Source organism: Sorghum bicolor, chromosome 1 (assembly GCF_000003195.3).
Source record: "Sorghum bicolor cultivar BTx623 chromosome 1, Sorghum_bicolor_NCBIv3, whole genome shotgun sequence".
NCBI lineage: Eukaryota > Viridiplantae > Streptophyta > Magnoliopsida > Poales > Poaceae > Sorghum > Sorghum bicolor.
Genome location: NC_012870.2, coordinates 63346124 through 63363684, shown reverse-complemented (window position 1 = coordinate 63363684; position 17561 = coordinate 63346124). Strand labels below are relative to the sequence as shown.

The following is a 17561-nucleotide window of genomic DNA, read 5'->3' as shown; positions in this document are numbered from 1 at the left end:
TTGGTGTTGGGGAGCGGGCAATGTGCAAGAATCATGGAAAGATGCTGGTTTTTCCCATGCCGCCTCCACTCGTGAGCTGTTGCTGCAAGTCGTTTCGTTACTGAACCACACGTGGACGTGGAACGTTTCTTTTCCATTTCCTGTGGTAAAAGTCATAAGCATTATGCTTGCCTCGTATGCATGCACAATGTAGATATAGAATTTTAGAACTTTATTAAAACTTACGCATTAAAAGGTGCAGTACGTTGCTTTTTCCCTACTGTAACGTCTTGGGGGGACTCATAACCTAACATTATGACTTGTATGTGATGACAAGCTACATCAACATCCTACTTGCATATTCTTTCGCATACATACGAAATATATGGCCCCATTTAACACAGATCAGCTTTATTAATGTCATGAGCCATTTTATGAGAGCATTATAAAAAGAAACTTCACTTCAAGCGAGCTGTTTTTTTAATATATATATATATATAAAGCAAAAAGACAATTTATGAAGTTATTAGTGAAGCTATGATAAACCCATAATAATATATGGTAACGGCTTTTATCTTGTCTTGAATTATATTCTCGTAGCCGCCCACCCACTCGAGGGTGCGATCTTATTTGGATCACAGAAGAGGATCGGAATGGAGACGCCAGAGTCAAAATCATGTTATTCCAAAGCTAGAAACATGCTCGCCGTCCCAAGACAAATCCATTGCTATCAACCTTCTTTTATCTCGTTTTCTTCTTTTATTTTAAATTATTATATAATTAATAAAGAAAATTTCTAGTGATCGCTATTGGGCCTGGAAATGTAACCATCTCGCATCCGAATCCGATGGAAGGTGGGAAACCACCCTGAAACGGAGCGTAACGTCGGTCCAGAGGCGCGGTGGGGCCCAGTTCGGCGTGAGTGCAGTGAATGAATGAATGAATGGTGAAAAAACGGCGCGAGGACGATAGAAACGGCGTGTCGTCGATGGAACACAGGCGTGTTCCGGAAAGGACGATCTGCCGTCTTTTTCAAAATATTCGTTTGGAAAAGACAAAAAAAAATTTTCTCAAAATGCTGCAAACCAAGACATTTTTTCCTCGCAAAAAAAAATCAAGACTTTTCAAACCTCGGTTTTTAATTCTGAATAAGAAATAATTATTTCCCTTTGGTTTTGATAAAAACTAGATTTGAATATAGGTCATGTCTTCATTCGAGATGGTTTAAAAACAGAATCTCAAAACCTGATAACTTATGATGAGCATTTGGAACTTTAAATAACTTTGATGAAAAACTTGTCAGCCATGCAAAGCTGTAAATCGCATCGGACCACTCAAACTTTAGTATTAGCCATAACAACTTCCGGGGTTATCTGAAAATTCCAAAATTCAATTCTCAAAATCTAAGAACTCCAAACTCATATTTGGGACTCGGATAGCTTCAAACCACAAACTCATATATCACATAGAGAAGTACAACTTTACTACAGACCATGCCAACATCCAATGTTGTTCCACAGTTCTAAAATTTAGATTTTAAAACTGGGAACTTAAAATGAATTTTTGAAACAAAAACTTGTCTACTGCATAGATGTAGATCGCTCGAGCTCTATGATAGCTGCCGTCTATAGATGGCCCGCCTCTGTTAGTCAGAGATCATATCTTCTAAAGTCTCTTTTTAAGTAGTGTCACGTACTGAGACAAAAGGCCTGACTTGTGCAAGCAAAATCCTCATAATGTCCAAGGCTCCCATTGCAAGTTCAGCATCAGCAGTTTGGTTCGCCACCTGCAAATAAAGAAAGAAAATCCATGCAAAGAATTATCAACAATTGTTAGAATATGAAACTATTGCTTCCTATTTCAGAAGAACTTAGTGTTGTATACTGAATTTTATTAGACGATAAATAAGCCTTAGGTGCGCTTAAGCACAAGGATTAATAAAGTAGATCAAATGCCCTCAATAACCTTCCTTTATTATGTATCGGGAGAGATGCATATGCACGTACAAGTTTCAGAAGTTATAAAACGACCTACGTTTAAAGAAGAGAATGCTAAAACGGTCAACATGCTACTGTAATTTGCTTACTGTAATTGCGAGCCGTTTTGGGCTAAAATAAAGTATTTTACAGGTGGGGAACGCCTCCCCCCGTTGACCCTCAAAAAAAAAACGGTCAACATGTAGAAGCAGCAAAAATAAGTTACTTCACTAACATGATGCAATAAGTTCCAAGAGTTATACAATGTGTCACAAATCTTGACTGAAAAAGGACCAAAGGAATTATGAAGAAATCAAACATTGCATATAAATTTTGATGAAACATGATAGCACAGGTAGGTCAAAAGAGCATTGAAGCCTAGAGCACAAATAGTTAAGGGGTTTAAATACTCCCTACCTCTAAATAAATAGATTCATAGAGTTGTCTTAAGTCAAACTCTTTAAACTTTAACCGACTTTCTAGAATAAAATGTTGAGATTTATGTTACCAAATTAGTATCATTAGATTTATTATAGAATATATTTGTATAAGGTGCTCCCTTTATGCCATAGATGCTATTACTCTTTTCTATAAAGTTTGTCAAACATAAAAAAGTTTGACTGGCCCAAATTCTAGGAATTGATTTATTTGGGGATGGAAGGAGTAGATTTTTCCAAACATCTCGTCTTAAAACATGATTTGGTTCAATATCCAATAGCCATAGATAACTTGTACCCATGGGTAAATAGTTAGCAATGCTTGATCCTAGTCAACGATTCTTTGGTCAACAAAAAAATATTTGATGATTCGCTAAATTTCTCCTTGCATAGGATCATTGGCTACAAGGTGTGTAGATATTTTCAAACAAGTATACCAAGGATTACCAACAAAGTGTAACATCCTAGGTTGAACTTACATCTAACTATCATTGTTCACTTTTACACATGAATTCTGGTATTTCAAACATGTTAGGAAAAAATAACCCTCTAGCTGTAGTTAATCATCTACTTCACCTCTTATTTAAAAACAATATATTTTACTCCTTAAAGTATTGAAACCCGTTTAAATAACCTCATGAGTGGTTTCTGAAGGTGATTTTTGTTGATATGGCAGGATACAGTGGTAAAACAGCCGCGAAAAAAAATATTCATTGCAAAACTATCTCAAGGATCATTTGAAAGGTATTAGATACTTTAGTGGCTATAATTTATCTTTATAGTTGAGGGTTACATAGTTAACTCTCCATATGTTGGGTGGTTATATACATACCTTTTTTTCTATTTTCTGTTGACTCAGCTATATCATCATCCATGAAATTCGCCACGTCAGCCAAAAAAAACACTTCAAAACCACCCCTGAGGGTTATTTACACAGTTTTTAATACTTAAGGGACAAAATACCTGGTTTTGAGGTGAGGTGGTGAAGTATAAGAGCAGCAATAGTTAAGGAGGTTAAATAGATTTTTCCAAACATCTTATGTCTTAAAAGAGGATTTGGTTCAGGATTCAATAGCCACAGATAACTTGTAGTCAAGGGTAAATTTCTCCTCGCATAGGGTTGCTGGTCACATGGTTAGATATTTTCAAATAAGTATACCAGGGATTCCCAACAAAGTGTAACATCCTATGTTGAGCTTATATCTAACTATCATTTGTTGCAGTTGTGAAAAGTAACCATTGGATGGCTGAAATAAATGTAAACATGCATGACTTTTGTATCCTCCGATTTACTCTGTAGATAAATGGTCCTATGGCCTAATCCCTTTAAGCAAATACACAGACTAGTAGACTCTATCAGCAGACCATGTATGCTTGAAACTGATGGCGGACAAATGCTTCTTGTGTCTAATGTTTAACAAAAATGCAAGCAATCTGAGGGGATTGGTAAAACATGATAGCCCAAAAATAACTGAGATTGTATTATGACACAGCACGCAACAAGGATTTTCACCTGCAAGGGGCCATGCCATTACTTGATCACAAAGGGGCGTGCCAGTCCACGGCATGTAAACTCTGTTTCCACCTTCAAGGTCTTGAGCCGAAACGCAATGTGAGGTTGATACAATGATGAGTTATTGAAGCAGAGAACCACAATGCCGCCGACAATTGCACCGACCTGACACCCACTGAGACATGCTGATGGAGAGGCTAAGATTAGTGGCACTTGTCGCTCCAACTCCCACATCTGATCCCCATTGCCCTCATGATCATCTCCTACTTTGAAACGCCACACTTGCATTTGTCGATTGCCAGATTCCAAGACATGCACTAGGCAGCAGGTGCCATCCTCTGTCTCACCAACGGCGTAAGCTGACAGACGAGTCACGCCGGGAGGGAGACACACGTTGGAGAACGTCATCGTCTGGGTGTCTAGCGAGAGAAGCAAATTTGCGGCGTCGTACTTCCAAAAGATTCGGTCGCCCGCGTGCATCGCAGGTGCATACTGTCCGCGGTAGATCTTGGCCATGTGCTTCCTGGCTGGTATCTTGGCTGTTCCAGCTCCTGTGAGGACGCGCCAAGCTCTGGTGCAGGAGTTGTACACCTCCAACCGAGCCAGCTTCTTGGCGTTCCCGTGCTGCAGCGACATCACACGGAACGCGTCAGGGTCGTCGCCGTTCGGGAGGAGACACAATCTGCGGCCGCGGTGGTCTGGGGCTCTGCCTCCGCGCCTTGGCAGCTGGTCAACCGAAGACACGCGGTGAGTCATTGGATCGAACACCCTGAGCGTCCCCGCGTCGGAGAGGAGGAGGAGGCCGCCGCGGCAGTCCTCGAGGACGTGCTGGCCGGAGCCTTGGACCTGGATGCGGGTCAAGAAGAAGTCGCCGCGGCGGACCATCGCGGCGAGGAGGCCGTCCGAGTCCGACGTGTGCAGGGTCGCGGGGTAGAAGCAAGGCGGGGTGGTGCCGTGGCCGTCGGGGGAGACGAGGTGGCCGAGGAGGAGTGGGTAGTCGTGGATGTCGCGGAGGCGGCGGAGGAAGGTGGGGGAGGAGGCGACGCGGATCCAGTGCTCGGAGGCGAGGACGGCGCGGTAGATGGCGGCGGCGGACGGCAGGCGGAGCAGGATGTCTGCCACTACATCGTCGGGAAGGGAGTCAATGGTGGTGTGCAGTGGCCACGGTGTCGTGGAGGTGGAGGTGACCTTGCGCTTCTTCTTGTTCTTCATCATCTTCAAGTTGGAGGCAAGCGAATCCGGGGCGAAGGCGGCGTTGATACCCAAAGGGTTAATTTGGATCTGTTATTACAATTCTTGTGTCGTTACGATCCACCGGAAAGTTGCCATTAGAATTGCGTCTATACCCAATCAATGCAATGCTACTTTTTTTTACGCTTGAAACAATAATCGGACCCACTTACGGATCGTCGACCTAGTCAATGACATACGGGTCCATAGAGTCATCCCCTCTCTCTCACCGGCGAAGAAATTTAAAAAAAAGGCTTATGCTGATAGTGATTTGTTGCGACACAAAATTAATATTCCACGAAATAGTTGACCATTATACCTCTCTTTGTTATGCCACAACTATAATATACTTTTTTTTAAAAAAAAATGTAGCTTTTGCATATGAATTGATTATATGAACTTTGTATCAAAATTTCAGATCTCAATAAGGTCTACAATTTTTAAACTATTTAGAGTTACAAAAATTCATCTAAAGTTCTCCATTTTCAATTAAAAGTTAGAATTTTGAAATCTAATAATTTAAAAAATTTTCTTTTGCCCTCTAAGAAATTCAAATAAAAACTTGTCAACTATAAAATTGTACATTTCATTGACCTCTACAATTTTGATACAAAATTCATATTTGTCCAACTTCATATGGAAAAGTATAAAATTTTTAGATAACAAGAGGTATGTGGTTTAATAATCAAGGACTTAAGGGCGTAACGCACACTTTTACCCCTATAATATTCAACAACTTAAGGTAAGTCTATGGTGGGAATAATTAATTTGAATATGGTGTTCATCACTTAAACACTTAAAACTTACATAATGAGAAACAACATCTTATCTTATGTGATCATACTAATTCTAGATCGATCTTTCACATCTTCTTTGTTTTGGAATACCACCTGATGTGCTACTCCAACCTAGAGCCGACTCCTTATATAATGTATTATGGAATGAATAACTTATGCTAAATATTAGTTTATTCTTAAGTGATAACATCATTCTTTAAAATAAAAATAAACTTAACTTAAATAAAATTGAACATGCTATAACTCAGTTCATGTTATAAACTACTCTGCGTACATTAAAGATAGGTTGAAATTATTCCACAAGATAACTCCCCTTTGGCAAGAATGTTGATAAAACCTACGTGGATTTCTTAATATCAACGTGCCTTGCAAAAGAAGATTGTTGTTGCAACCTACAACAACTTATAACTTTATGGTTACTAGATTTCTTACATGTGCATGTGATGCTTTATATGCTTGAAAGCAAGAATACTTTATAACTTTCCAAGGGTCCAATCCGCTTAAAGTTTAAGGGTGTATGATAGTTTAATAATAATACTTATAGCTTAAATACTTCTTAAAACTTAATTATATTGTATCAGCGTAAAAACTAATGATGAAAACTTATCATCCTTAGGTGGAAGTATATAACTGATCTTTTGGCTTTTAGAATAATTTCAAATACTCCCTTTTTTGGACCTATCTTGGTGAATCTTTGTATTCTAACAAGTCTGAGAATCATCACCATGATAATCTTCAAAATACTGAAGACAAAAAGCTCTTATATGTAATATCTCTATTGTTTACTTATTGGCAACAAGAAAGAAACACATAATTAACTTTGTACCTCTACTTAGCTTATTATGACTTTGAAATCATGAATCACTAATGAACTTTTTAGCTTATTATAGAGGGCATCTTATCATATCCCTTTAGAGTCACCTTAGGTCATGTGGACCCGTAATATCCTCTATTTTGACTACATAGGGAACGTCTTATTATCCATAGATTTGAAGGATGCTAAAATAAACTTTGTCATTACCATCACATTAAACTTAAGAAATTACTTAATAAAGTGGATTAGTGTAAAATTGCAACTCTCCTCATCGAAATGTGGACAATACAACAATGTCACATTTTGAAGTCTATATAAAGTTTCACTTCTTGAGGTTACATTAACTATATGTTATCTTAGACTTTACTATGCATATTTCTTATGGACTAAATTTTTATACACCTTTTAATCAAAGTCAGCCAAACTTAATGCAAATGAACATAATGATTTCTCTCCCTAATCCTTACCAACATGATTATAAGAGTTATTGACGTGAGTTTGTAACCGCGGGGAGCATCCCCGTTTGCTTGTCTTATTAGTCGTACTTTTTCTGCCAGCCATCAGTGTTTTTCTCTTACAACATATCAGCCAACAGTAATTTCAGCCATAACTTTTCAGACCAGCCAACAGTGTCCACCGAAAGGCGTTCATCTTAGGATCGGGCGGGGTGCTGATCATGATGGTCGATGCAGCTATGAAGGTCTTTGATACCAAATTGATACGACGTGGGCGATGAGAAGAGCATAGGGGAGAGTAAAGGACCAATTGGGACTAAGAGCTAGAGTGCAAGGAGTAGTGAGGCAATGGCGCAATATGGTGGGGTCAGTCGCCGACGACCGCGACAAAACCGCGCGCAACCACTGTCAAAAGGGGAAACCCACCCGCCAAGGGAGGTTTATTTCTTATTCAATAATTTGATTAGATTCCTAAGGTGTCTTTTATAGATTAGGTGCACTTTCTAACAAACTAAAATCAACTCCTAACTCCAGTTCATATCCCCGTGTGGCTGGTCGCTGCAGGGAACACCGTGGTCCAGGTACGTGGAGGCCGCACAGCCGCGCATACTACCAACCAGACGATCGATCGATCACTGTGCATCCAAATTTGCGCCTTCAATTCGATTTCTCTATCAGGTGCCAAACTACCCAGCTATATCGATGTATGTGTAATGTGTGTATAATACAATGTGTAATAAATATATATGGAACTCCATATCACGCCCTACAATCTTGTGCCTGCAATACTGCATCCCTATTCCCCTCCTCCCTCGGTTCGTTCTGTTCCGCTGCTACTGCCGCGCCGCCGGCGACGTGAGCTCGCGACGACGACGACATGGTCTCCTTCAATTCCTCTCCCTCTCCCTGTCCTCTTGCTACCTCCACAACCATCGATAATCAGACTCTGACGACTGTTCGTACGTGTCCTGGCGGCAGAGCTCGGTGGTGAAGCTCGGGACGTGGGGCGGCGACGGCGGCAGCGCCTGCGACCTCACGGTGGCGCCGCAGCGGCTGGAGAGCATCACCGTCCGCTGGGGCAAGGTCATCGACTGGATCTCCTTCTCCTACCGTGACCGGAGCGGGGAGCTCCACACCGCCGGGCCCTGGGGCGGCAACGGCAAAGGCGAGGGCACCGAGACGGTGAGTACACATATACTACAGATCGATACAACTTTCTTTAATTTGCAATTTTGCATTGACGAGCAGACATGCTTTTTTTTCTATGGCATCAATAATTCTTTTGTATCTATATATAAAATTCTATATCTGCAAATTCATGCATGCAGATCTCGCTGGAGCCGTCGGAGTATGTGACGGGAGTTGCGTGGTCAGTGGGCCCATTCACGTTCAAGAACGTGGAGTGTTGCATCACCTCCATCAAGGTCATGAGCAACCTCCGGAGCTACGGGCCTTTCGGCCATGGGGTAGACAGCACGCACCACAGTCTGCCCGTGCTCGACGGCAGCGCCGTCGGCATGTTCGCCCGCGCAGGGGATTTTCTCGACGCCATCGGCTTCTACATCCTCCCAGCTGCTGTAAAACCTACGGACCCTAATAACCAGGAAGAAAAAGAGAAGGACTCTAGCCAAGAAGGAAACCAAGAGGAGAAGGGGGAGCAATCTGACCAAGAAGTAAAAGAGAAGGACTCTAGCCATGAAGGAAAGGAGAATGGAAAATCGTAATTGTAGTTTGTTTTCTAGAGAAGGAAACGTAAAGCTTGCCGGTTCTGTCGTTTGTGGGCTCTTATCATTCCCTTATGTCTTGTCTAAAGATATATCTTCTATGAACAGAAAAAAGAATAAGTATTTTTATTTGATCTTGATCCTTGTGAAGCAAACAAAAGATGCTTAGATCTGCACATACTTACTGACAATATTCGTAAATGGCTTGTTTTTGGTAATCAATAAAGATTACCATATTGATATTCAGGCGCATGGTATCAGTACTTCAATGCATTTCCTTGTCCGATTCAGAATAAATATGCTTGTACCTTTTTCTTTAAAATGATTGCACGGGAGCTCTAATCAATTTTCAGAGAATAAAGAATATTTTTTCCTAATTTGTGCTTCTATATTTTTTTCTACTTTGCTCTACCATGTTGATTATGATAGATGGAGAGAATAAGGTCACAATCGCTGGCGAGGTGCTTTACAACGCTCCTATTCTGAATCGAATGGTCAACTGTGTTGCTATACACGATATAGATAACAAAAATCAATGTATTTGGACATGCCATGCTGAGTCAAAGATATGTGTGCCACTCAGTTCAATCCATTGTCATATTTTTGACCGTACATTTCATTAAGAGAGAATGCTTTGTTAACCCACGGGCCGCGAGAGATTCCTGGAATTACCAAAAGTGGTGGCGAACACACAAGACCTATCGCGAAGATAATCTTTGTCATAAAACGAATACAATTATGTCATTATGTGCGGCATGTACTTTCCTTGTGAAATTTCAAAAATGATTTAGTTGAGACTATAGAAAGAATAAGGTTTATAGATTGAAAACAAATTAAATTACGTCTATCATCGTCTATCAAGTCAAATTCTCATATGTATGTTGTGTTTTAAAAAAGGAATTATTTTGTCGGTGTTTTAACCCCGGGGTAGCACCAACGAGTGAATTTGTATACATGCTTTTCTTTCCGAATGGTGATGCAAAATGAATACAGTGGTTTATCCTGTTGGCGCCGGCTGCCTGAATGGCAAGCACGACGGCGATCGGCTTGGCCGACGAACTCTCTCTCACTTTGCGTTTCGGTTTGTTAGATGAACACGCAGGAACACGAAAGATATGAGCCGCCACAAAGTCGCTACTTTTCTGTTTTTTATTTCTCTATTTATAGGCTTGGTGTTTACATGATCTTTCCCCCCGCCGTATCTGCGCATGCTGCGCCACGCCCGCCTAATCACGGGTTGTTCCTACAAACACGGCGGGGGAAGAATCTACGTCGCACCACGAACGCAGCGTGGTTCTGACGGCTAACACCCCAACCCAAATGCAGCTATCCTATCTGAATTGTAAACGTGCCAATGCAACAAACTAAATTACAATATGCAGATAACTCATGCACGGGATTGAGTTCAACATTCACCCCCTAATCCCGCTGCACATCAACCACACCAAGCTGCTTGCGAAGCTCAACAAATCTGACCTGCCCAAGCGCCTTTGTCAGAATGTCTGCTAGCTGATCATTGGTACTCACATGATCAATGTCAACTTCACCACGTTCAACACAATCACGGATGAAGTGATATCGAGTATCAATGTGTTTACTCCTGTCATGATGTACAAGGTTCTTGCTCAACGCTATTGCAGCTTTGTTGTCCACCAGAAGCTTCACTTTTGGAGCCTGAATACCAAGGAGCTCCCCCAGTAAACGACTGAGCCAAATGCCCTGACAGGCCGCATTGGCACTGGCTATATACTCAGCTTCACACGACGAGAGTGCTACCACTCTTTGCTTCTGAGACATCCAGGTAACGAGACTTGAACCAAGCAGGAATACAGACCCACTGGTACTCTTTCTATCATCTATATCTCCTGCCAAATCACTGTCGCTGTAACCCACAAGCGAACTGGTGGAGACCAACTTCTTGTACACCACACCAAAGTGCACAGTACCAGCCAGGTACCTTAGTATCTGCTTAACTGCAGTCCAATGACCGCCTCTCGGTTCTTCCATATACCTGCTAACAATGCCCACAACATAGGCTATATCTGGCCGAGTATTAACCAAATATCTCAAACTCCCGATTATGCTTCTGTACTTGGTCTTGTCAACATGTGCAGACTTATCATTCTTGGTCAGCCTCAATCTATTCTCCATTGGAACGTGACATGAATTGCAACCACTCATGCCAGCTTGTTCAAGAATCTTCAGTGTATATGAGCTCTGACACAAAGTCGTTCTGCCCTCCTGTTGATCCACCTGTATTCCCAAGTAGTAGCTCAGTAGTCCTAAGTCTGTCATACTGAAACTGCTCATCATCTCCTTCTTGAATGAATCTATGCTGGTAGAGCTTGGTCCCGTGATTATTAAATCATCAACATAAACACCCACTATGAGTGGACCTTCCTTGCTTGCCCTTCTGTAGACAGCATGCTCAAGTGGGTTTCTTTCAAATCCAAGCTTCACCAATTCACTATCAAGTCGAGCATTCCATGCTCTTGGAGCCTGACGCAACCCATAGAGGGCTTTCTTCAGTTTTAACACTTTTCCACTGCTAGCCTTCACAACAAAGCCTGGAGGCTGCTGAACATACACATCCTCCAATAAATCACCATTTAAAAATGCTGATTTTACATCCATGTGGTGTACCTGCCAGCCTCTCTGTGCAGCCAAAGCAATGATCAGCCTGACTGTCTCCATTCTTGCCACCGGGGCATAGACTTCTTCAAAATCCACCCCCTCACGCTGTGCATATCCTTTAGCCACTAGCCGAGCTTTATGCTTGATCACATTCCCCTCTGGATCTCTCTTGACTTTAAAGACCCATTTCAAGCCTATCGCTCGGTGACCTGCAGGCAGAGCTGACAACTCCCAGGTTTTATTTTCCTGAATAGAATCCATCTCTGCAACCATCGCTTCCCTCCAGCACTGCTCTCCCAATGCTGCTTCTACACTCTTTGGTTCCTCAGCTGCAAGATAGCATACCCCACTATACTCGAAGTTTGTCAGTTCATCGGTAGTGTCTAGTAAATTTGACAATATTCTGAACCTTTGCGGCACACCCTCTGAATCAACAGACTCTCCAGTCGGTGGAGTTGCAAACGCGATGCCTTGTCCTACTGGGCTTCCGGGTGGTGTAGCATGAACTGGACCAGCATCTAGTCCGTCATCAATTGACCAATCAACCTGGGAAGCTGGCCCTTCATTTTCTAGGCCTGCTGCATTTCCTGTTTCTGCATCAGCATGTTCAGTTACTGTTCCTGATCTGGCAACAGTATATTCCTCGACTTCTAATGCTGATCCGAGAGAATTTTGATGAGGAATCTGATTCCAATCCCATCCCTTGCTTTCCTCGAACACAACATCACGAGAAACACTCAACTTCTTTGACCGTGGATCATAAACTCGATAGCCCTTTGTTCCTGTCTCATATCCGACAAAAACCATCTGCACCGATTTGTCAGACAATTTTGTGACTCCTGGTCCTGTAATCTTCACGTGAGCCAGGCAGCCAAACGTACGGAGGTGATGTACCTTGGGCTTGCGGTCATACCACGCCTCATATGGCGTTCTTCCCTTTAGGCTTCTTGTAGGAGCTCTATTCAATAGATAAACTGCAGTAGCTACAGCTTCCCCCCACAGCTCTCCTGGAACTCCTTTGCTTTTCAGAAGGCACCGAGCCATCTCAACCACCGTGCGGTTTCTTCTCTCTACAACCCTGTTTTGCTGAGGTGTGTACGGAGTTGTAGTGAAATGCTTCAAACCACGATCATCACAGTACTGCCTGAATTCAACTGAGTTAAATTCACCTCCTCGGTCGCTTCTGAAAGCACGAAGTCTGCAACTTCTTTCTGTTTCAGCAAGAGCCTGAACCTTTTTAAAGCACTTGAAAGCTTCATCCTTAGTTGACAGAAACTCTACCTACATGTATCGAGAGTAATCATCAACTATTAACAGGAAATAATTCTTACCCCCTGCTGTACTTGGCTTTATCTTACCACACAAGTCAGCATGAAACAAATCCATTGGCTTGTTGGCACGATAGCTTCCTACTTGAGGAAACGGGAGCCTGTGCTGCTTACCAAGGACACATCCATCACAAAACTCTTAAACCCGATCAAGCTGAGGTAGACCCTCCACCATGCCTTTCAGTCCAAGATCTCTGAGAGCTCGGAAATTCAGATGAACATAACGCCCGTGCCAGAGCCATGCCGTGTCATCTTTCTTCATGGTGAGACAGACAGGTGCTGCAAGCTGTACTGTTAGCAAATACAGACGGTTCTTCACACGCGGGGCTCGTGCCAGCAACAACCGCTCAGTATCAAAAACATCACAAAAACCATCTTCTAACACCACCTTGCAACCACCTTCCTCTAACTGGCCTAAACTGATTATATTGCTTTTCAGTTTGGGTATGAAGTAAACTTCTGAAAGTACCTTGTGACCATGGTGCTTGGTCTGCAGCAACACCGAACCAATGCCGGCTATCTCCACGAGCGATCCATCTCCAAACCTCACGGATCCTCCGACTGACGTGTCCAGCGATGTGATTGCCTCACGACACCCAGTCATGTGATTACTGGCCCCTGTGTCGAGGACCCAGATGTCACGGCGCTGATCTCCATCTCCTGGAAACACCTTCTTCTCATTCAGATGGATGATGTGACGATTCACGTGCCCCCGAACAGGCTCGACGTCGTGAGCGTGGGCGACGTCACGTGCGTGGGCGCGCACGACGTTCACAGTAGCAAGCAGTATGGCCGGTTGCTCCGCGTCAACCTGTGTGTGGTGAGCTTCCTCGTTGCGCTCCTTCTTAGGTTTCTTGCAGTCTTCTGCCTAGTGGCCATAGATACCACAATTCCTGCAACGACCTTTGCGCCTCGGAGTCCCCATCGTTGTCAGCTTGGACGACGGGATCTTTCTTCTCGCCGCGGTCACCGTGCTCGCGGTTTCCGCCACCACCGCCCTTCTGCTTGTACCTTTTCTTGCCACCGCCACCACTCGAGGTTCCCTCTGGCATAAGCCGATGGCGATTCTTGGTTGCCCATGCTTCCTATGACAGCAACAAGTTTCCCATTCTGTCGGTTGTCTCCTCGATCCCGAATCGATCTTCTGCCATCTTGAGACGGCCAACCAGCTCCTCAATCGTCAACGTTTTCAGATCAAGTAAAGTTTCGATCGAGATCGCGATCTGCGCATACCGTTGCGGTAACACACGCAACATCTTCTTCACTACTCGAGTATCTTCCATTGTTTCACCCGACGTACGCAAATCAGCCGCCAGAGCGCCGATGCGCAGGGCAAACTCATCTACTGTCTCCGCATCTTTGAACTTGATGTTCTCAAATTCCTTCAACAGGCGTTGGGCGTTGGCTTCCTTGACGCGTTCTGCGCCAATCCTCATGCTCTTCACCGCCCCCCACGCCTCCTTGACATTTTTCTTCGACCCTAAGAGCTGCCACATCTCCTGCGGGACTGAGCGCAGGATACCGGCCATCGCCTGTCTGTCCCGCGATCTCTTCACCTTGTCACTGCCAGGCTCAATGGTGTCCCATATTTCCAAGGTCTCGAAGTTGCACTGCAACATCATAGCCCACTCCGCATAGTTGGAACGGGTGAGCATAGGCCACATGAGCGAACTCTCGCAAACACGCTCGCCGCTTGACGCTCCAGTGTCTCCCATTCTTCTAGATCGATGCGATTCTTCCTCTACGGCCGAGGTGACCTCTTTCACGCGGCGTTGCACACCGCCGTGACTCCTCCTCGCCGGGAAACACCGCTGCCTGAATGGCAAGCACGACGGCCGTGACACCATGCCACGTGTTGGCGCCGGCTGCCTGAATGGCAAGCACGACGGCGATCGGCTTGGCCGACGAACTCTCTCTCACTTTGCGTTTCGGTTTGTTAGATGAACACGCAGGAACACGAAAGATATGTGCCGCCACAAAGTCGCTACTTTTCTGTTTTTTCTTTCTCTATTTATAGGCTTGGTGTTTACATGATCTTTCCCCCCCCCCCGCCGTATCTGCGCATGCTGCGCCACGCCCGCCTAATCACGGGTTGTTCCTACAAACACGGCGGGGAAAGAATCTACGTCGCACCACGAACGCAGCGTGGTTCTGACGCCTAACACCCCAACCCAAATGCAGCTATCCTATCTGAATTGTAAACGTGCCAATGCAACAAACTAAATTACAATATGCAGATAACTCATGCACGGGATTGAGTTCAACATATCCTAGTTCCGACAAAAGAATGCCCTACGTCCAGTGGCAGAGGCTGAGAAGTTTGTATTATCTTGCACCTAAGTGCTTGTACAGAGGTGAATACAAGTATGGATGAACGTGAGGTTCTAAGTCCTAACGGTATGGGGCTAGGACGTTGGCGATGTTGTGTATGCGAGCGTGGTTTTCTACGTGTGTTGTCCTCTGTTTTATTCTAGCCTTGGCGTCCCCCTTTATAGACCAAGGGGAGGCTTATGGTTACACAATATAGGGGCTAGAGTAGGCTTCGACAGGGGTGTGGGTGTAGGCCAACTCGAGGCCTCCGTACCGGCGTGGCTTGACGGGTCTTGTTACAGTGTACTTGGCGATGATGTCACGTGCGTTCCCTTGGGTGAATCCTTGTATATCGCCTGGTAATTGGTCCGTATATGCGCATGCTTATACGTCCCTGCAGTCGTTGCGTCGGGAGTTGTTGGAGCGCTGACTTTTCCCGATGTTACGCTGATCGTGACAGTACTGGCGCGTATCTTTCTCCAGATTTAAAGATAAAGCTGGTAAAAAGTGTGACATGAGGGGGTACAACCCAGACATGACGGGGGTATAATCCATCTTCACAGGTGCGCCCGCCATGGTGTTAGGTGAAGGCTTGTCAGCCGCATCAAATGCTCTGAAACCCGTACTAGCGGTAGGTTGTGGAGGTGCGTCCCGCGCTCAAGGCTGCGTGGTTCGCTCGATCCCGATCCTGCAATCGAGGGGTGTATGAATTCGAGGGCTCGGCATTCGCTCGAGCTGTTTTCCGTCATCGAGGCTTATGTCGATCGGTGTGTTGGATGTATTTATGATACATCGAATTGAGGTCGCAACTGGTATATGCCTCGTTGGGACGTCGAGGCCTGCTCCTGGACTGGCCCGCGATGATTGTGCGTTGGGTTTTCTCCTCCTGTCGCAGCAGGTTGGGACTTTATTTTTTTTGAGATATCTATTTGGGTACCCTATTGATATCCTCGACACATTTAAAATTAAAACACAACATGACATCCAATTAAAACAGCGATTAGGTGATGGCTCATCCGCTCATGATGCTTCCGGTGTCGAATTCCGAGTTCCCCCTCTGGAGCTGAGGAAGACCCTTTTCGAAGAGTTCAGAGACCGTCAGACCAGCAAGATCAGTTTCAGAGTGGGCATCATCGTCCTCCTTGTGGGAATTGATCATGCCAATGAAGTTGGACTAGTTTTGTCGGATGGACCTGCTTCTAGATGGACCTGAGGCGATTACCTGTCGGTGGGCCGCTACTGCGTTCGTCCTCAGGAAAGTTGCATGGCATATCTTCAGCAGTTGTTGGATCTCCAATATGGAAATCTCAGCAAGAAGTCGATGGTGCGTCCCAGCGACGATGCCTGTGTCCTTGTCGCCGTCAATGCCCCTGCTGAAACGCAGCTCCGTGTTCGTGGAGGCAGCACAGCCGTGCATTCCAACTACCCACACCACCACCCTACATCCAAATTTCCGCCTTGTCCATCCGGTGCCAACTACCCAGCTAGCTATCTATACGAGTCCGTGCGTGCATTGCATTGCATTGCGCCTCGGCTCAGATACACCCAGCAGCTAGCTAGCACAGATAGCGACGACGACGCCGCCGCCGACGACGACATGGTCGGTCTCTTTGTTATTTGCACTGCTGAAGTGCTGATTGATCTCCTTGCAATATCTGTCAGCTAGCACCTAGCAGCAGATACATGAAATGATCGAAATCCTGGTGTGTGTGTGTGTGTATATGCAGGCGGGGTTGGTGAAGATCGGGACGTGGGGCGCCGGCGACCACGGCAGCGCCTACGACATCACGGTGGCGCCGCAGCGGCTGGAGAGCATCTCCCTCCGTTACGGCAAGATCATCGACTGCATCGCCTTCTCCTACAGGGACCGGGACGGGAAGCTGCACGCCGCCGGGCCCTGGGGCGGCGCCGGAGGCGTCAGCGACGAGGTGATCACCCTGGGCGCTCACGAGTACGTGACGGAGGTCGCCGGGTCCGTCGGCCCCATCGGCGACCTCACCCACACCATCACCTCGCTCAAGTTCGTCACCAACCGCGGCACCTACGGGCCCTTCGGCCGCGGCGACGGCACGCCCTTCAACGTCCCCGTCCTCAACAACGGCAGCGTCGTCGGCATGTTCGCGCGCGCGGACCAGTACCTCGACGCCATTGGCTTCTACGTCCTCCCCTTCTGATTTGATCTTGCTTTGTTGGGATCGGATCGATCAACACGGCCGGCCGCCTGGATGTGTCGTGTTTCGGTGATCCGTGTATGTTCCTCGATCATCCGATCCCTTTCTCTGCATGTTGGCCCGACATGGACCACAGTGCTTGGATTGAGTCTGATGATTTAACTGTGGATAAAACGTCTTTTTTTTTGCGCTA

The 17561-nt window shown here is 45.1% G+C and overlaps 3 protein-coding genes across 5 annotated transcripts; 2 read left to right on the top strand and 1 right to left on the bottom strand.

The window, feature by feature from the left end:
* Window positions 1416–5375, bottom strand: LOC110433111. Of its 2 annotated transcripts, XM_021454778.1 has the most exons (3): window positions 4071–5375; window positions 3906–3986; window positions 1416–1765 (listed from the first exon to the last, which is right to left on the bottom strand). In XM_021454778.1, the coding sequence occupies exons 1-2, from the start codon at window positions 5118–5120 to the stop codon at window positions 3924–3926; spliced, it is 1113 nt and encodes a 370-aa protein (XP_021310453.1). In that variant the 5' UTR covers window positions 5121–5375; the 3' UTR covers window positions 1416–1765; window positions 3906–3923. The 2 variants fall into 2 exon arrangements, with proteins under 2 accessions (XP_021310453.1, XP_021310449.1); XM_021454774.1 differs by having other exon boundaries at window positions 3906–5364.
* Window positions 7771–9065, top strand: LOC8077080 (protein GOS9). Of its 2 annotated transcripts, XM_021457750.1 has the most exons (4): window positions 7899–8081; window positions 8180–8383; window positions 8530–8800; window positions 8867–9065. In XM_021457750.1, exons 1-4 carry the CDS (start codon window positions 8079–8081, stop codon window positions 8923–8925), a joined length of 537 nt encoding a protein of 178 aa, XP_021313425.1. In that variant the 5' UTR covers window positions 7899–8078; the 3' UTR covers window positions 8926–9065. The 2 variants fall into 2 exon arrangements, with proteins under 2 accessions (XP_002467726.1, XP_021313425.1); XM_002467681.2 differs by having other exon boundaries at window positions 7771–8081; window positions 8530–9065.
* LOC8077079 (protein GOS9) lies at window positions 16447–17561 on the top strand. The gene is made up of 2 exons (XM_002467680.2): window positions 16447–16797; window positions 16925–17561. The coding sequence occupies exons 1-2, from the start codon at window positions 16462–16464 to the stop codon at window positions 17369–17371; spliced, it is 783 nt and encodes a 260-aa protein (XP_002467725.2). The 5' UTR covers window positions 16447–16461; the 3' UTR covers window positions 17372–17561.